At 36.8% G+C, this 21,022-nt stretch overlaps 1 protein-coding gene across 16 annotated transcripts in view; it reads left to right on the plus strand.

Moving 5' to 3' along the window:
• The window catches only part of MBNL3 (muscleblind like splicing regulator 3), a 128,789-nt gene extending 108,015 nt beyond the window's left edge, over window positions 1–20,774 (plus strand). For 4 of the 16 annotated variants that reach the window (XM_027962953.2, XM_060408412.1, XM_060408420.1 and 1 more), the window contains 6 exons: window positions 1,441–1,635; window positions 2,901–3,137; window positions 6,317–6,479; window positions 7,923–7,958; window positions 10,499–10,593; window positions 13,310–20,774. In XM_027962953.2, coding sequence (XP_027818754.2) covers window positions 1,441–1,635; window positions 2,901–3,137; window positions 6,317–6,479; window positions 7,923–7,958; window positions 10,499–10,593; window positions 13,310–13,321 — 738 coding nt within the window. In that variant the 3' untranslated portion in view covers window positions 13,322–20,774. Of the gene's footprint in view, window positions 1–1,440; window positions 1,636–2,900; window positions 3,138–6,316; window positions 6,480–7,922; window positions 7,959–10,498 lie in introns of all 16 variants that reach the window. The other 12 variants (XM_042242571.1, XM_060408414.1, XM_060408421.1 and 9 more) reach the window with 6 other exon arrangements.
• The last annotated feature ends 248 nt before the right edge of the window (window positions 20,775–21,022 follow it).

Raw genomic sequence — 21,022 nt, forward strand, 5'->3', positions numbered from 1 at the left:
AGCTCATCTTCAGGTAGAGTGCTAATGGGGAAACCCTTCCTTCCAGGGTGAATGTGGTTTATAACACGGGTTTCATGGAGAAGGCTGTGCTGGTGAAAATTTCAACTCCAACTAGAGGGTGGCAGCATGAATATAGATTGTCCCTCACTTCATACTCTACAGAGTCCTACTCTACCTCCATTTAGAACTGTTCCTATTATTGTGATCTAGCACAAGATGTGGGCAGAGCTCGACAGTACAACAGATTTTTTTTTTTTAGTGAAAGAAATTAAAAAGAAAGCAAGAATACATGGTATTAGTCATACATGAGACATCACCAGTTGTACCGCAGTGCACCTACCTTATAAAGTCACTATTAGAAATATACTACATTTAACCAGGATTTGTTATTCATTATTAAAATGTTTACATATATTTTTAAATTATGTCATTGATTTTATCAGTCATTCACTATGTATATTGGGTGCTGTAGGGGAGGCAAGAGAACTATCAAAGAAATTATGACCATATTGAGAAGAAAAGATGTTCCCATGTGGAACAAACTGGAAAACAGCACAGTAAAGTGATAAATTTATATTTCATAACAGATAATAAAGACAATATATATATCACACTCTTTGAGATCAGGACTGTTAAAAAATTAAAAAACCCAGTAATATCCTTTTGCATTTCCAAGACTTTTACCAGTTATACTCTAGTGTATGTACCTTATAATCCTATTATCTCTCCCTGCCTAATAGGAATGCTATTTAGGATATTTAGTACCCTCTTTTAAACTGTGCTTATCAACTGGTCCCTTAGATAAAGACAAGGCTAGTCAAGTCAGATTCGTTTGTAAAATAAGGCCTCTTTAAAAAAAATGACCATACCAATCTCCTTTTAGGTAGACAGCAAGAAGTTGTTAAAGCTCTCACCTTTTAAAATTGACTCCTTTCTTCCTCCCTCTTTGCTTGTCTTCATAATTGATAGTGGGCCAGGAAGAAAAGCAAGTGTTCGGTAGGGCAGGTAGGAACCATGGTAGGACCAGAAGCTTTGGAGCAAAGCAGTACTGCCAGGAAGAGAAAGGAGGATAGTGAAATGAATGGGGCCTTCAGATTGCCCACATATATGATATCGATGGTGACAAAGGTTTTTAGGTCAAAGTGGAAGTGCTAGGGAAAACATGTTTGGAACAGACTCCATCAGTGCGATTTGATTTACCTAACTCATAACTGTTAAAATTATGTGGCTTGGTTTATCAGCTTACCAGTAAGTTTGTTACTCAAAGAGATTTGTAGGTTTAAAAGGAACTCTTATATGGGAATTAATATGAGACTAAAATCAGAAGATACAGTGGTAAATTTTGATATGGCTTACGCTTTTTGAAAGACTGCTTCTTTGTGTAATAATAGGAATAATCTATTGACCTCTAACACCTTTTTTCCTCTTTTAAACATACAGAATTCTTTTCCTGTGAATCCTGCGATTGCAGCTAATCCTGCCATGGCTTACAATCCTTACTTACCTCATCATCCTGGGATGGGCCTGGTCCCCGCCGAACTGGTACAAAACACACCTGTTCTGATTTCTGGAAACCCACCTCTTCCACTGCCGGGGGCTGTTGGTCCAAAACCGATACGTTCCGATAAACTGGAGGTAATTTGTGTAGAAATCTATGAATACTCATAAGGGTAGATATTAACCTTATGCATAAACATTTCAAGAACCTGGTGTCTTGAATGCTTTAAATAAGTATATCTGGGTTTTAAGCTTCTGGAATATAATCTCAAAGAAGTATTAGACATTTTGCTGTAACTTTACCCTGTTATGAAGTGCACGGTTGTACAGTAGGTCAAACAATGTCTTAGTTGGCCCGGCTGCTGACTGTATGTCTCCTCTGCTATGGCACAGAAAGTCTGGTGGGCATGCTCCAGATTTACAGTCTGGAATTACAGTCTGTATTCACTGGTGGATCTCTACTTGCTAGAATAATCAAACTGAAAATAAAAGACCCATTAACTATCTATGAATGCAGAATGTAAATGAGTCTCATAGAGTCTAAACCTGTTTCTCCATATTAAGAATGATGTACTAGATCAGAATATCCTTATACCTAAGAAAAGGAAACTAAAAGAAAATTGTAAACAGCTTTTTGATTTATGGAAATCCTTCAAACTATGTCCTTTTTCATAAGGTGAAATAAATAACTAGTCAGTTTCTTACAAAGTCAGCTCCATTGGCAACTCCTCAAATGCTTGGCCATGTATTGGACTGGAATCTGTGCATGTCCCTTAGTCATGGTTCACAAGTCTGCTTGTAAAAAGCACATTGTTGTGTGATAAAGACATATCTTGGCCCTTAACAAAATCCCCTCCTGCAAATATAGCTAATTACACTTTAGGCTGTGTATCAAGTGGAGGATTAAAAACTGGTTTTCAATAATTGGTTGTTGTTGGTTAGTTGCTAAGTCATATCCAACTCTTTTGAGACCCCATACACTGTAGCCCACCAGGCTCCTCTGTCCATGGGATTTTCCAGGCAAGAATACTAGAGTGGGTTGCCCTTTCCTACTGCAGGGGATCTTTCCAACCCAGGGATCAAGCCTGCGTCTCCTGTCTTGGCAGGTGATTCTTTATTGCTGAGCCACCAGGGAAACCTAGTTTTCAAGAATACTGTCATTTCAATGTAAGGAAAGCTGACAAACTTCCTTTGGGGACAATGGATTGTTATCTTTCTTGGAAGAGAAATTTTGTTTATGTTTATGTCTCATAGTGACTATGGCTTGACATTATCCTTCAACTTTTGAAATTTTTCCTAAATAGATGACAAAAGAATGTGTACTGTTGCTCTTATATTCACTGGCAAAATAAATAAAAACTAATAACCTTCCAAGCGTCAATGTGATTTTTTTTTTCTTTGAGGTTTGCCGTGAATTTCAGCGAGGTAATTGTACCCGTGGTGAGAATGATTGCCGCTATGCTCACCCTACTGATGTGTCCATGATTGAGGCAAGTGATAATACTGTGACCATCTGCATGGATTACATCAAAGGTCGATGCTCCCGGGAGAAATGCAAGTATTTTCATCCTCCTGCGCACTTGCAAGCCAAACTCAAAGCAGCTCATTACCAGATGAACCATTCAGCTGCCACTGCAATGGTAAGAACAGGCCAGGACTTGTCGACTCTCTGTTGGGGGATAAATGATTCATATATGCCTCAATTGGTCTAATACCCTGGAATCACAGTCTTGGATAGTCATGAGTAGACCTTAAAATGAATCTCCCAGGATATAAACTGGAAAGGAGAGAACCTATTTATTCTAATTCACTAAAAGTTTCTAACGGTAATTATTTAAAAGCTTTCCTAATGATTCTTACTGTGCTTTTTCTCCCATTTTTTAAGAAAGAGTAAATTATACAACTTAAAAAGTAAATTATTTTTGAGTGATTTGTACAGCCTAACTAACCTTAATATCCTGTGAGCCACGTAGATGGGCACTTGACTGGTACTATCCTTAGTAACTTTCAAAAACAGAGGACTTGGAGGATGAGTTGGTAATTAAGTTCTAATTTCCCACAGGTTGATTTTAAGGCAGCAGCCGGGCAAGGCTTGGGGTGGGGGTGGGGGGGTGGGATTTCTATATGGTTGGGAGAAGAGGCCTGACTATTGAGTTGCCATAGTAAGTAAATTTTGGAGAAAAGTCAGTTCTACTTAACTATGTAAGATAGGAGGTAGAAAAAATACTTGCATAACGCTATGGTGTGATAGGCTGAAAAATAGGAATTATGATTACTTAGGTTTGTCATAGTTTTCAATTATTTTGATAGGCTGTAAGCTATCTATTTCTTTTACATCCTGAGCCTTTCCTCCTATAATAGGGTATAACCCAAATAAGGGACAACATTCTGAGGAAACCTCATTTTTCCTAGCTGTGGAAAAAAAATCCCCTCTATGACCCTGAAGCCCATGACAGAGATCTTGCCTTTTCATAAGAGAGATACATTTATTTTCAGGCATCCCTATTTATTGAGAAGGTTTTCCTCATACTAAGTTAAAATCTTTCTCATGTTAACTGGAACATACACTTACTTTATTACCAAAAAATGTCTATCTCTATTTCACAGGAACCTGATTCTCATGTCTTTTCTCTAAGCCAAATACCCCAAATTTCTCCAAACTTTTCTCACAGATGACAGCTTTGAGGCCACAGCACCAATGTTGGACTTGTTCCTCTTTCTCAGTAACCCTGCTCTCTCAGAACTAAACCAACTACTTTGTGAAAGAGCTGAGTACCAACATAGAACACTATTTTCTCCCTTGATCTGGACAGCAGAATCTGTGAATGAATGTTAAAAAAAAAAAAAAAGACTTCATCATATTTTTTGGCTTAAATTCTTTGGAATGCGGGAATTTTTAGCTATGAAAATAGGAAGGTATCCAGAATATCAATGCAGAATTTAAGCCTCCAATTGTTAGTTATTTCTGTTGGTGGCATAAAGAGGAAATACAGTTTGCCCCCTAAACATAAAGCTTCTCTCATATGCATGGGATGTACGAGTAATGGCTGCGCTTTGGTAAACCTGTCCCATGCTCAGTCATGGGGCTTTCATATGTATGTGCCTATTTCTGATGATTTTGGTGTGTTTGGTAGATATATATGTCAGTCCGAAATTTCCATGTAGAGAGTTAAATATACTATATAATAGGCCTTCAACTGGTATTTTTGAACATCAATATAAAATGCCTTTCTGAGTCATCAGAGCAGAGTCTTAAAGGTTAAAGTTGCATTTACCCATAGGAATTTGTGTGAGATAAGATTAAACAAAGGAGGTTGCATGAAGAAGTTTAAACTTTCTGTATTGTAAGGATTCACAGTTGAAATGCTTTTTGAAAGGGAGATTTTTTTTTTTTACCCTGTTCTTGTTCATGGTCAGGTTGAAATCACTAAAAGCAACTTGTATGCATATAAAAGACTTGAAGAGGCGCTATAAACTTCCCAAATACAAGTAGAGATACTGTTAGGCCTTCTTTATGCACAGGAATAAGGAGGTCATGGCATGCCCTCTTTGGCATATGGAAGGCTAGGTACTCAGCATAAATGTGCCCATCTCCTTAAGAATTTGGAGCATGCCCAGTTGTCGCCAGGACATGTTTTTAAAGTACTCTGCAGTTAGTAGAGGGGAAAATGTCAGGTCCAATTTCTCCAGTGAATCTGATCCAGGGGCAAGTTTGACTGAAGATTATAAGCACAGTAGGATTTTGAAGAATTGTAGACATGAAAGGAAGATTTTAACACAGTAAAACTACTCTTACCTTAAATTCAACCTTACAAGGTCTTAACAAAAGCAAACGGTACATACCAAAATGCACAGTGGGTCTCTATAAATAAATGAGAATTGCATACATTTTGCTAACTATGGTTTCTAGGTGAGGTGGATGGTGCAGGCGATTCATTCATTTGCTTTTTCCTTACACATGAGTTGGGAAATATACAGTTATAGGATTTGGACCTGAAATCCTTGTATAAATTGAATTTGGGATTTTGGAGCTACAGAATCAGACTCAGATCTACTGACATCTGTTTTATTTCACCTATATGCCATTTATCTCCTTGATTTAGATCAGAATTTTAACTGGCAAAAATCCCTTTCCTGTTAATAAGTTGCTTCTGCTAATGTCATTTTAATAGGTGGATAGATGAGCATGCCTTAGATGTTAGTTTTATTTATTTTTAATTTTTATTTATTTTTGGTTGCACAGGGTCTTTGTTGCTGCATGCGGGCTTTCTCTAGTTGTGGTGCACAGACTTATTGCGGTGGCTTCTGTCGTGGCAGAGCACAAGTTCTAGGGTGCCCAGGCTTCAGTAATTGCAGTTCCTGGGCTCTAAAGCACAGGCTTTGTAGTTGTGATGCTTGGGTTTGTTGCTCCACAGCATGTTGGATCAGGGATCAGAACTGTGTCTCTTGCATTGACAGGCAGATTCTCCACCAACTGAGCCACCTGAGAAACCGTCAGTGTTAATTTTAAATGATTATTTGCTGTCAACAGCATCCTGTCACATCTTGCCCACCTGATGAAGTCCTTTTCAACTTCACTCATTTGTTTAAATTAGTGAAGCTGAAAAACTTCTTCCCCCCCTGGTATGTTCATTTTCTATTTTGGGCTGAGTATGTACTCATATAGTGAACGACTTCATCTCTTTAGTTGGTTACCTTGCTCAATGGTGACCCTTGCGAAGGGTTCCCAGGCCAGACTTTATTTAACTGCTGCTTGCTTGGTCTGAGTACATATTTTACTTTCCTTGGTACTACTTATTAATCTATCCTTCCCTCACAGGGCCTACAGCCTGGTGCACTTCAACTGATACCAAAGAGATCGGCACTTGAAAAGGTCAATTGTGCCCCCCCAGTCTTTAATCCCAATGTGTTCCACTGCCAACAGGCTCTGCCTAACATGCCGATGCCGCAGCCGCAGCCGCAGCCACAGTTTATTCCTACAGGTGAGAATGGGGCTGGGCCCTGTAAGTTGAGTGGTATTGTGAATGAATACAGTTTATACCAGCTTTCAAAGAACTTTTATGTGAGGATGGTCAATGGGTATTTTGATTAGAAATAAAACAACGCAGTTATGCTCAGTCTGTTTGTATACAGAGCAAACTGTTTTCCTGTGATTCCTGAAAATTAATGGTTTTTAAATCAAACTAGGAAACCCTGTCAGCATTTTTCTTTTGAGCATTTCTTAATTTTTGCTTTTCATGTTTGATTCCCTTGTTTCAGTCTTAAACTAATTCTTCGACTCTTAGGTATCACTCTCAAAGGCAGTGGTCTGCTCTCAAAAAAGTTTCTGAGCTTCAGCATTGCAAAAATAGGTAGTCTATATGTCTTTGATATGCCAAAGATAGTTATAAAAAAACTACCTTTAAATTTAGATTACAGAATAATACAGTATATATATATACACAATATATATATAGTATAATACAGTGTGTATTTATATAATACAGTATAAAACAGGGAGTTTTAGCCTCTGCTCTTAAATCAGTTAATGTAAAATATATGGAAGTTTATCACATTTTCCTAATACTTTGCATTGTATTTTATTAGCTCCTATATTCAACTTTATTTACTAGTATAACAGTTTTGTACAGAATTGAAAAGAAAAATTTAAGCTATAGTCTTTTAAAATAAACATCATATAATAGTATTATATGCCTGGACTTAAAGAAACCCATTGATTCACTGATATATTAATCAGTTAATTAATTTTGAAAGAAGCCATAAAAATCTTAACTTCTGTCCAGTTACTAACCATAATAGTTCTTCATGATACCATTTAAAAACACAATTTTTAGACTTTTTTGAGCTGGATTTGGCTAATTTAAAAATCTAGATTTATAAGCAAAACTGTCAGAAGAATCCCTTTCCCCTTAATTTATGGCAAAATAAAACCTTGTCAGGTTGAGAGAGCCCCCCTTGATGAAAATCCTGTTTGCCATATGTTCACAGTAAAGTCCTTGATCACTAGGTGGGGAGGGCATGATAGTAGATTAGTGCCCTAAGTAGAACTTGCTGGCACCAGCTGCCAGATCTTTGTGCATATTTTGAAAATCATATATGTAATAAATTAAAACTCTCCCTTTCATAATAAAAATCACTTAGGATGTATTAGTCCAAAATAAACATATAACTAAGTTGAGCTAATGCCTTTAAAGAAAAAAATCAACATTCATTTTTATACCTAAGAATCCAAGAATTACTCTGATCACCTGGGTTTGGGGTCTTAAGCTGAAATTGTGAGCATGGGAGATTACTGGATATGCATGTGCTGGTTCATTAATATTGCCAGGAATATCATTCTAGTTAAAAATTATTTCTATCAATAAAGCTTTAATAATGAAATATCTCTTTTCTTTACTTTTCACGCTTTTCTGCATGGTGTCCAGGGCCAATACTGTGCATGGCACCCGCTTCAAGTGTTGGTAGGTTTTGTACAAAAATTCTCAACTTTTTCTAATCTGAAAAGAAAAGTGTTTTTTATTGTGACTATGAAAGAAACAAGCAACTGGATGATATAGCTGAACATTTTCTGAGTATTTAGGTTTTAATATGGTACTGTCTGTTACATGTTTTTGTGAAATCACAGCAGTCCTACACTCTCAAGTTCTAGTTCATTGCTGCTGTGGTTGAATACTGACCTTGCCATTTCTGTATTTTCACACTAAAAATTGTAGCTAAAATATCTTGAAACATTTCCTTATCTAGCCAGAATGGGCAGTTTTATTGTTAGGTTTACATCTGTTACTAAGAAATTGTAAAATATTTAAAATACTTCAAATGTATAATTTGTAAAGTACAACGAAACCATTCCTCCCAAAAAAAGTTACCCAAAAGATCAAAATCATTCAATATTTAGATGTTGCAAAAAAGCAAAACTAGAGCCTTCTGTAGTGTTTTGTAATGCTTTCTATAGTGTTCTAGGATGAAGTGCCATCTGCACAGAAACCAGGCACCACAGAATCATTTCAAAATGACTGTTTGGGGGTATGTGATTTTTAATAACCAGTAACACACAGAACCTTTAATTAGCCACCCATCCAATATGGTAGCCATCTCAAAACCATTCTGTGCGTGTATGTGTGCTAAGTCACTTCAGTCATGTCCGACTCTGTGGCCCCATAGACTGTAGCCCACCAGGCTCCTCTGTCCATGGGAATTCTCCAGGCAAAAATACTGGAGTGGGTTCCTTTTATCCTTTGTGAGAGTTTGCAACGGCTTGACCTCCATCTCATTGGTCAGCCAAAGTTGATGCAGAGTCCAAAAGGGACTAAGGGGTTTATCAAGATAAAGCAAAAACCTCACAATGACAGCCACATAGTAGTAGCACTCACTGACAGGTAAGGGCACTGTTATTAGTGATGCCCTGTCAGAATTAAAAACATCTCCACTGATACTAACAGAAGCATTATATGCATATGATTAGGAGCAGACTCTTGCAAGTTCATGAAATGTGTCTCCATCTACCCATTTTGTGGCTCCTCTCCCTTGTCCTTTCACCTGAGAGCTCTGTGTAGGAATGCAAACTGCACGCTCTGCTGGTACTGGCCCCTGTGCAGTTGCTGTGCTCCTAAAGGGGAAACAAGAGTGTTTTTAGAACTCACATGTGTTGCAATAAGGGATGGACTTCCCTGATGGCTCAGATGGTAAAGAATCTGCCTGCAATGCAGGAGACCCGGCTTCAGTCCCTGGGTTGGGAAGATCCCCTGGAGGAGGGTATGACTACCCACTCCAGTATTCTTGCCTAGAGAATTCCCATGGACAGAGGAGCCTGGCAGGCTGCAGTCCATGGGATCACAAAGAGTCAGACGTAACTGAACGACTAACACTTTCACTTCACTTTTCGCAATAAGGGGTGTGGATAGGTAGTGGATAACTAAAGATAGATGGGCATGAGCAATTATTGCAGAGTTTCTGTTAATCACCACTTGGGGTGCATTTGTGGTTTCTATGACATTGCATATGTTGATTTTCCTCTCTCTAGGCCATTCACTTTCTCTGTCGACTTTCAGAAAATCTGAATTCAGTCGATGTAGATGCAAAGTATTACATATGCCTGCTTGCCATTCACACATTAATTCCTTGGTTGGCTTTCCAAAATGAGTTAGAAAAAAGGAGAGCATCCAAGAAGCTTTGAAAATAACATAGAAACTAGAAAAGGCAAAGAGAAATCTGCCTGAAAAAAGTTGTTCCTGCTGCTAGTCACTGTCGTTGTAGTATTTGCAGTGAAGGCAAGATTTCGTTGGATATTTACTATGAAGTTCCCCTTGGAAACTTTGGCTATTTGTGAAACAATAAATAAGCAGCCTGAGTAGTTTCATAAGTAGCCCAAGTTTCCAAGGGGTTTGCCACAGATGTGCTTAAAACCTGCACACATAGTCCACTGTATTCTTTTTATATGCTCTCTACCATATACCCACCAAACTAGAATCTTTTTGTATGCAGATCAGGTAAGTATGTGTATATATAAAACTGCCCCTCTGCACCTACAAATCTAGTGATAGCACTCATGTCTGTCATGAGTTAATGAACCCAAATATACCAATTTACAGTTCCATACTCCCATTGTGAATACACAACCAAGTTACTTTTCTGCTTGACTAGCTATTCAAGAGATAGCCTTGGTAAAAACAGATTTGTCCTAGGCACCCGTTGTAACCCCTTCTGAAAATTTGGCCCTTGAAGTCAACTACAGTGTGATTCTGCTCAAAAACTAACTGTTGGTAAATGTTGAGAATGATTCCATTTTCCTTAATGGTAACTATAATTGGCTTTCCCCTTTTCTCTTTTTTAATTTTCCCCCTTCCGTGCTGTGTTGCTTTGCACTGACTGTGATTGCATGTTGCACCCTGGTGTATCCATCATGATGTCACATGGCTTGGAATGCTGCCACGCCCCATTCCATCGTTTGCATCATGGTTGCTCCACCCTCTCGTGTGTTGCTTCCATGATTTCCTGCTGAAAGTGCCCATGATGCACAGTGCTGCACCTACCACTATGTCTGCAGCACCACCACCTGCTACCAGCATTCCCTTCGTTGCAACAGCTCCAGGCAATCAGGTTTGGCCATTTATTTCCTGTTTGGACCTAGCTAACTACAGTGTGTTGATAAGGCACAGTGTATGCTTTTGGGGTTTTAAGCCATTCTTAGACTTAGAATTTTTCTTCTGTATATTCTGGACAGATGTTCCTGCTTTGCTACTCATCCTGAGATGAATTAGCAGCATAGGCTCTTTTAATTGGTTACAGGTATTACTCTTAATAGATTATATATACAGTTGTTGCTACTACACCAATCCTCAAATACTTATACAAATTTTTTTTTATGTTTCCTCATTGGTTGAGAACAGAATTTACTTTACTACCATTTCTAGTTATTGCATTTGAACTTTTGCTTAGTATTACCATCACCTTTGTCTTCACGTCTACTGGAAAGAAAGATAACACATTTCTTTCCAAGGCACAGATATGCTTATCATGACCCAGTGATTACATCAGAAATTCCTTCTTATACATTAGATGTGTTTGTGATGTTTTAATTTTCATTTGCTTGAGGTTTTTACAAGCAGAGTCACAATGCAAATTATGAATTTGGGGGAAGTCTTGAAATTGAAAGGAGATACTTAAAATAATTATTGTGTAATATGATGGGCATTTCACCTTATTAAAATGGTAACCACGCTTTAAGTCCACTGCTGTTTTAAGTACAAGTTTGATAACCCTAAGGACACAGAGTATTAATTCATTGGGGAAACAAACCACATTCTAACCTTTGGTTTGCAACATTAACTATTACTGGATATGGTTAATATGTCTAAATTTTTCTATGAAATTGATTATGGTTTTTGATTACCATGTCCAAGCAGTGAACAAAATAAATGGAATTCTCTCAAGAAACTGTTTTAATCTAAAATCTTTTTTACTACTATAGATACCCCCATTATCAATAGATGAACTGAATAACAGCATGTTTGTTACACAGATGTAGAAGTTCCCAGTAGAACAGTAAGTTTCTTTAAGTATTAATGTAATATTTGTAGGTTATATCTTTTATCTACACAGTTGCATTTGCTAAGGAGTTTGGTAAATATTTTCATTAATAGACATTGCTTATAATTTTAGAGCTCAATTTAAGCATTCTAAATTTTCCACCTCGAATTGTGGAGAGCAAATATGCGATTTTTTAATATGAAAATGACAGCTGGTATTGTATTTTCCCAATGAGCTTATAAATTCCCAAATGTTTTCCCATTATTAAAGGGGTATGATGGGTTAGCCAAAGACACAGATTGCTTCTGAATTTTAATCTTTTAACATTTTTCTAGCTTTGTTTTTTTTTAATTGAAATAAAGCTAGGTAATTTTGTCACAATTTGATTAAAAATGATTATCTTAAAGGTAGTAAGCAATATGCTTCTCTTAAAACATTAAAGAGTGCTTTCACATTCTGCACTTTGTGTTGCTTCCCATGTAAGTCTAGCAGATTTGCTCCAGCTTTTTCAGTTTTCAGTGACTTAATTTAATAATTTAGTCATTATTTTCATTCAAAGCATGACACCTTTTTTTGTGATTTTTGTTGCTGTTTTCCGAGTTTTCCCCCTTCACCTTTGATTTCCTATGCCTGGTCCAGAGCCTGTAATAGCAACACACTTAAACTGAGCAGTCCTTCACTTGGAACATGTGACTTTGGAAGTCACTTAAGACTCTGAGGCATCTTAATTGATTATAGGGAGTTACTAAAAAAAAATACACTGGTTCTGAATTGCATCCATTAGTCAGTGAAAGCTTGAAGTTTTCAACATGGGAGTGTCTGACTTGGTTGAAGGAGGCAACAGTGTCATTCTCTTGATGGACTCGTTCCCTAGACGCTAACTAGCATTTGTTTCTTGCTGAGGACATGCAGGCCCAGAACACTAATGGTTCTGGACAGAGCATATAGACAACTGTGCATTAGACAAACAGGGCCCCTTAATCATAAAGAATGTTCTAAAAAGACATCTTTGCATGTACAGAATAACTGAAGTAGCTGTATATTGTAGTCATTTTCAGAGGTGTCGTTTGTTATAGTGGCAACTTGGGAATAGCACCAAACGTGAGAATAATAGGTTTTATAAACATTTGCCTGATTTTCATGGACTGCTTCACATCAAGGTAAACAAAAGTGGTCAAATATAGTTAAGTTTCCAACAGAACATGTTTGGGAATAGTGATTCCTTTTTGCCTGATTCCATGAGAAAAGTTAGATTTGGCACACCATAATCATTGCAACATGTAACAGATGTTGATCATTCTTCCAGAATGCAAAAATGAAATCTTGTAAAATACTATGTACCCAGAATTCACACTTAGGCCATTCCTGTGTAGGTCCAAAACATTCAGATAAAAAAATGTTTGTTTAATACTTGGCATATTTCAAAATGGAATCAAATATATTTTCTCAATATATGCTTGTTGGAGGAAGTGAATGGATGGGTGGATGTTCACCAAAAAGTTTTGGCATTGTGCAGATAATACCTTAAACAGTTGAGTGCTTCTCTGATAACTTAAGGGCAACTGTCTACATTGGCATTCAGCGAGAACCACGGACTGTCATGGTATGTGACTCCTTAGTAAACATTCCCAACAGTTCAGTTTTCACAGATGTAGACTATGAAATTCAGGATGGGGAATATCTTGCCATATGGTTCACACACAGAACTAGAACAAAAACCAAATATCCTGACTCCTACCTCCATAACCATCCAATATTTCTCACTCTTTTTTTTTTTCCATTTCAGTTGAAATTCTGAACAACAGAGTTACAGATTACCAGAATCTCTCCGTGAGGACCTCCACATGGCCTTTCTATATTCATTCACGTATGTCCTCTTCTACCAACACAACAATAAGCGTGGTGCAGTCAATATATTAAAACAAACATGCCACCCAACAAATTCAAAGAAAAAATAAACAAAGGAGATGTTAAAACACAAATGGGAAATGAATAACTACCATCTGTCTATCTTATTTGAATTATTATGTAAAGCAGCATAACGGTTTGCAATTGATCACATGTTTCTCTGTGATTTCCCAGTAACTGTTATGCTGACTGAATCTCTACAGTGGACTGTTGGCTTATTGTGCATTCTTGGTGGATAAATGTTCCTCTGTTTTGAAGTGTTAACCTTACCAGTTTGTTTACACAGTAGTCTATTGGGCTGATTCAGAATGTAACACATACATCCAGTACCATTTTCCTCATTATTGTATCATATTGGATTGTTGTGTGTTGTGTTAGGTTTTAACTTAGCATATAGTGTTTTGCTGTAATGTGTGATGTTTGATTTTAACTAAAATGTTATCAATGGGAAACAGAAACACATGTGCTTGAAAAACATGACAGGTTAATATTGATATGCTCTCTCTTTAGAATCTTTCTGTAGGTTTCTTGAGGCAGACATTTAAAAGGCCTCTCTTTTGAGTATGTCTAAAACCTGTTCATTAACATGCATGTATATAATTTGTACCTATAGATCTGACCTTGTATAGTACCATCAACGTTACTAGATTTTTTTGTGAGAGAGGAAAATTACCTGAAAATAGCAGGGAACTTAAAACATGAACCTGAATTTCGCTCCTTAAGTAGCCTGCAAAAGCTACTTAAGGTAAATTCTGGATTTACCTTTAAATGGTTTTCTCAGCATTTAGACCATAAATTGTGTAAAGTGCCCATTACAGTTTTTGTGGCTCAAGAATCCTGTCTTCTAGGCTGAGTGTCTAAAACTGAGCGATTTGTAATCTTCAGCTGAAAAATTGGTTCTTGGAAGCTTAAAGGTGTTCTAATTACAAGTTATAAATTAAATAGAGAGAGGAGGGGTGTGAAGATAGTTTTTACGTTTTGGAGGAAGTGTGTAAAAACCACTGCAATGTAACCTTCGATGCAAGTGTCATTTTCCAAATGGAAATGGCTCATGCTCTTTACACTACTCTTTTAATAACAAGGAAGATGCAATCTGGAAAAGCCAGTCAGAGTGAAGGAAAATTGGTTCCAAGTGAGGCCTTTCCTCCCCAAATGGACAGTCTTTTCTGTTGATCACAGTTGGAGGCTGAGTACAGGTTTGGAGAAATGGCGGGCTGGGGAGGGAAGGAGGGAGGAAGCCACTTGAAATTACTCTTCAATTCATTTAAAATTTCTAGGAAGGATGGCCACAGTTGTCTTTAGCTTCAGTTCAACTGAGTTTTCCATTTTGTTAAAACATTTCAGTGAAGGAGCAAGCACCTGGGATATATGTTATTGAAACATTTTCACCTTTCCAAACTTCATTAGCAACAGAATCTCTCATATCACAACCAAGCCTCTTTTTTGTTTCTTTGGATTTCTTTTTTTTTTTATGGTTTGAAAATTGTAAGAGTTTGTAACACCCTTTAGGTGAAATGGAGTGGCTGCACTCCACAGAACTGACCTGAATTCACACTACTAATACTTTTGAAATAATTGAATAGCCAAGTAAAATAGTAATTAATTCCTATGATATATCACATACCTCCTCCACCCTACTCAGTTATTAAAGTTACTATTATTAATCAGCGGTAGAACCATGTGATAATTTGCATCAGTTTAGATCGATTTAGTATTTTCTACTAAATATATGTTCCCTCACTGGAAAATATAAAGTCATCAGATTTGTTGTATGTCCCAAGTTTATTATTCTCCTTCATGAAAATGACAAGCCAAGGGAAAATCAGGTTTTGGATGCCTCAAGCCAGCTAGTGGTATTTGAAGCACAGACCAATGGACCTGGCAAAAACCTTTTCACTGCCAGGGCATGTGACTTGTCCAGTACTGCCTAGCTACTTGGTAGAAGCTGGACCCAGAAATATCTGTGGACCCCTGATTGTTCCTCCATTTCACGTTGTCTCTGCTTCAGAACATTTGAGACTCCAGCCCCAAGCAGATCAATTGGCTCAGAATACAAAAGAGCAAAATTAGCTCTTCAGTAGCTGATATCCTGTTGATCTTAATTATCAATTTGAATCATTATCATCAGTGATTTCTAAGTGATCTTGCTTGTATTGTACCATTGTCATCTGCTAACAGCGTTGTCTGGAGTTAGAGAACAGGAGGCGTGTTGACTTTTACGTACTGGTCCTTTGAACCACTCAATTTCTATTTCCCAAAATCTTAACTCTGCACTCTAGCAATGTTACTTGTGTTTGGAGCTGAGTTTTATAAAACCTGTCCTCGGGCCTCTCCAGAAGGGCAGATTTGATCGAGGAAGGATGTACCTGAGCTACTCTAGATGTATTCCTTAAAAGAGACAGAGACATCTTCAGTGTGATATGAAGTTTTTTGGGACCTTTGACATTTTGATATAGCATACTGTCTCATTTTTTAAACTTCTGACAAAGATGTACATGGACAATAAACCTAGAGTACAGCTGTTTGCATGTTGCCTTAAGCACTGGAAGACATGAATAGTGATGTATTTTTGAGTAAGAGGTTCGGTGAGAGATATTCAGGGTAGTGGTATTTTTGGTGCCACAGTTTTTTTATATTGTTGGCATTTTAAAAGTTGCTTTGTGAGTGAGTTTAGAGAAAGAAAACTCAGACCACTAAGGTTCTGATGTGAAAGAATTTTGACAAAAATGCAATATTAAGATAGGACTCCTTAGTTGTGCAATGACTTATTCAAATGTCTTTATTCAAGACAAGGCAAGTCATAGACTATAAAGTTCTGGTGAAAAAGAGAAGTCACAAAACTAATCAGTGACTCTAAATGACAATTAGTGGATTAAGTGTATATATGTAAAATTCTAATCACTTGAGATTCCTAGTTAACATTTTATAAGCTTTGTAGTTTACAAGGGCCTCTTTTTTATTTATCCAAAATTATTGTTTTTGCCCCCTTTTCTCAGTCTCTTTCAAAAATACCCAAGTATGCTGCAACTTGGATAAAAACAGGTCATGTATACAGAGAAAATAATCTAAATGTTTAAGAGGGTTTTAGTAATGTCAAATTTCTAAAAGCATTAAGTGACCGTAACATAAGTATGTTTTAAAGAGGGATTAAAATTACATTTAAATGGATTCATAAAATCGCTATGTAAAATACAGTATTTGCTTTTGCAGTTGGAGCATGATTCCTCAACTAGCTGTTGCATTTCGTTTCACTTGCTAGAGTCTTTAATTTGTAGTTAATTGCCATGTGTCAAGCCATCTTCTGCCTACTCCATCAATCTTCTCCATCCATTCCTGAACACACTGAAGCACTTTGATCGTGCTGTAAGTGTTGTCCTATACCACTAGGCTGTGTTTACTAATGGGCAGCCTCAGCTCACCAGCTTTCCAATTTGGGCAAAGCAAGTACCTCCTCCCTACCATCAGCAGGAACCAAATAAAATGAATCATTACAGCATGAATCTCTTTTTCATGATAGGACCAAGAAGCACAGTGATGTCCGATTAAGGACAACATTGGCATTAAATTTTATTAAATAACATACAGGGAAGGCCCGTGTGCTACTTGGAATGTTATTTCAGCCTTCCGCTGCTCCTTTAGAGAGTTGATGAGGACGCTCTTAGATGAAATGCAGCCACAGGTTTTCAGGTTCTGTCTGTCTGTAGGGTAGGCTGTGATGCACAGAATGAATAGAAACTGGAAACTTCTTTCTTTGAATCTCTTCTACATTTCACACATGTTTAAATAGAAATATGATTTCCCAATTCTGTTGAATAGATTTAGGAAGATGGTGGCCTCACTTTTTATTTTATCAGTGCCTGGCAAAGGCAATAGAATAAACACTAGCTAACAGAGTATCACAACTTTTTTTTTGCAAGTTTAACTGCTAGCACCTAATCCAACTGTAAATATAATTACAAATAAGGTTCTGAGCACCAACTCACTAATTGGTGCCATGTTTTCCTTTTTCTTGTTTTTAAGGTTTTTATTTTGTTCCTTTTTCATATCTTTAAGTAGTTCACGAATTTAATTTTGAAGGAGAGTTAGAGAACATTTTAAGATTTTACTACGTGTATTCAACCCGCCTAGATAGATCTTCAACTGACACTGAAGCAAGGTGTAGAGTCTAGTTCATGACTATTTCTTACAGTTCACAATTTAAGAACAAAGTTAACTTTATATACAAATAATAATTCTTAACTAATTATATTTAGTTGTTGCTTCAGCAACAAACCTACAACATGGCTACCTTTAGACATTTTTGCGTGTGTGAAAATTTTACTTGTAAAACTGTGGTTTTTTGGACAGTGTAGCATGTAGCAGATACAACTCAAAGTGCAGATATAGATATGGTTGATTTTTCTTTTTAATCCCAAAGTTCCCTGTGAAAACTGAATTTGCGTCCTTCTTTGACTTTTTTGAGCAAAAAGTTTACAACATGTGGATTCTAGAATCAGGCTTTAGAACTGATAGAATTTGTTGTGTGGATAGGGTTATTCCACAGTATTTAGACACAATTGTATTCACAATAACGTCCTGATCTCTTTTTATAACCTTATTCAAAATTACTCAAGTGGCATAGCTGGAGCTACAAAAATTTTCTTACTCAAATCTATCCAGAGGAGGGTTAAAGAATGACAAAAGCACAGATTCCATTCATTCACATTGGTGAACTCATTCATACAGATACTGTGGAATGACCCCGTAACAGTGTTGAAGAGACATATGCTGCAGGTAACTGATGGTCTCAGTTAGGGTGCGAACGTGTGAGACACACCTTTTTTGCACTTATGTACATAGTTCATGAAAGCGACCCTTGGAGTTTTGTGTTTTTTTTTAAATATAAGAAGTCTGTGATAATAGTGGGAAAGTTAGGAAGAGAGAGTTATTTCTAAGACTTTGAGAAGAAGGTGGGGTTTTTTTTTCCCCTACAAGACTTAACTAAAGCATGATGTTGCTTTCCTGTTGTGGAGGCTTTCTAGTTTGCTACGACTCACCATAAGACAAGGCTGGTGCCAGGTAACAGGTCAGCTTTAGCCAATGGCACTAAACAAAAGTTCAGGTACTTCAACTTTTAGGAAGATCGCTAGCAAAGATTGTTTTGTGAATCAATCCTCAAACCCACACACACAACCCCAGGCAGGTTTCTGGTGCTAAGGTCTTCTTTCTTCAATGGTTACAAGCAGTGAAATACCTTGTCAGCTGCAAGATGGATATTCCCATTCTGATCCAATTAGATTTCATCTTTCACAGAAAATGATCAATTGAGATATATCGGTTACATCAATTAATAGATATTTAAGTGACAATCAAATTGTTAACCCTTGCCACTATTTCCCCTTCAGGATCCAGAAGCCAAAACCAAATTGGCAACTACTGAAAGATATAATTTAACAGTTAAGTATGGCCAGCACAGGGCATTTGATCCCCTCCAACAAAGGGGAAAAAATGTTCCTGACACAATTTTATATTTACTTTATACTTGTTCAGTGGAAGCTATTTTCTGACTTACCTTTAGCACATTAGACAGTGCTTCACTGTGCCACTTCAGCCTCCTACTCTTTTAACCAAACACAAGAGAACCAGCCAAAATCTTACATAGTAATACATTGGAGCTAGAAAAGAGTGTCTGTCAGACCATCTCTTTCAGCTCCCGCGTCACCTACAAGTCACCATTTATCTTTTTGTTGCCTCCAGGCAATGAGGCTTAGAAAAAGGTCAAGGTGGGAAAGGTTTAAGGATAGATCACCATACGGACTTTGAGTCCTTCCCATCTTGAGACCTGTTGCCCTTGCCCTGGAAAAGGAGCCCATCTTGGGGTTGATGGAGTTGGTGTTAGTATTGTTACCGATTTTGATAGTTCTCACCTACAGAGACATGAAAATAAGCCAAAGCCAGAAAGCAATCCAAGCCTTACAGTTGTCTAATAGCTCAGGGCCAGTTGGTCAGAAATTTTTTTTTTTCCCCCTTCAATCCATGATCACTTATAGCTAACAGCCTGACCATCTGATCAGCATTTCCACTGATGTAAAATGTAAGCATTCATTCATTTTATAGTTAGGAACTCCAGTTTTAACCTTACCACCAACGTATTTTCCCAGCTTAACCCATGTTCTTGTGTTAATATTTCCTTGTGAAAATATAAGCCACATGAATATATTTTCATAAGGTCAATAGAAATATAGTAAGATTTTAAGTTAGGCAGAATCAACTACAAAATAGTAAGAATGAACCTAGAAGCATCACAAAAGATAATCAGTTCATTGATGACATGTTGTACATACTGACAGCCACTGGGTCACACTCTTTGGAGCTTAAACACAGTGCTGTCTTTTAAGTAAGTAAAATTAGGATGAAAGGACCTCTATTAAACCCAGAAAAGGATTTAGTTTCATTAATTCAGTTTCCACCCCCTACACTTCTTCCCTGGAAGAGAACTAACCATCAGTACCCCAAAGCAGAATTATCCCAGAGGCATTTTCTCTTTAACCATCCTCAATTATAGCATACTTAGGAAATGTATCACTGTGAAATAAATCAAGCTACATCGTATTACTTTTAATTTTTTTTAAGAAAAAACCTCTATAAAAGTAACCCAACTTTAAGCAGTCCTCTTTTCCCCCACACAACCTAAGCATTTATCTGTCATAGAACTGCATGCTTGCAAAGCTTTATTTCTGTATACAGATGCTATTTGTTAATGATGGAAACCAAATTATTTTGTTGCTGTGTCTTTCGTGTCTAGCAGTTGAGAGAATTATTATGACTATTATATCATTGGATTTGAGGGTTGCCCTTGTCAAAATCAATTTCCTTTTATTACTGTAGTTGCATTAATTGTTAGAAAATGAACCATTCGTTACATGCACCAAAATTACAATAATTTAAATAAGACTTTTTAAAGATGCTCCTAAATATATTCTTTTTTAAGATGCTAACTATGCATTCATATAACAACAGTCCGGTATAATGTAGAAAATGGAAGCACATATTTTGGACAGAAAAATGCTGATTTACATACAATATGACAATTATTAACCCTATGCAACAATTATAGATTTAAATAATGATATAATGTTTCATAAATATAAACTGTTCCCATAATATTTTGCCTCCAAAATGCAATAGCTCATTTCCTCAACTGCTATCAGTAGGTCAGAAGCTTTGATTTTTTTTGTTTTTGTTTTCCAAGTTATAGTGCTATACTGCTTGTTGTGTTTAGAAGTGTGCATTATGCAATTCATTTTAGTATGCTATTTCCATGTTGTTTATTTTTTGTTCTTTTAATAAAATGTGTAAATTTCCTGGTTTTGTCTTTTTTTATGAATCCATATTTGCACATTAGGAGTTCACTTAAAAAGCTATTTGTCTTCTAGTATATTAATCTTAATTAGTAATTCTAATGTAAAATTTGATTTGGTTTAATGCTATATTTCATACATAGAATAAACTTATTTCTAAATGTATACCTTCAGTATTTTGAATTATATAGCTAATACATCCAGTGTATTAGATATATTATTCTTATAATATTGAGGTCACTACCACAAGA

The sequence above is a fragment of the Ovis aries genome, chromosome X, assembly GCF_016772045.2.
Source record: "Ovis aries strain OAR_USU_Benz2616 breed Rambouillet chromosome X, ARS-UI_Ramb_v3.0, whole genome shotgun sequence".
In the NCBI taxonomy this organism is placed as follows: Eukaryota; Metazoa; Chordata; class Mammalia; order Artiodactyla; family Bovidae; genus Ovis; species Ovis aries.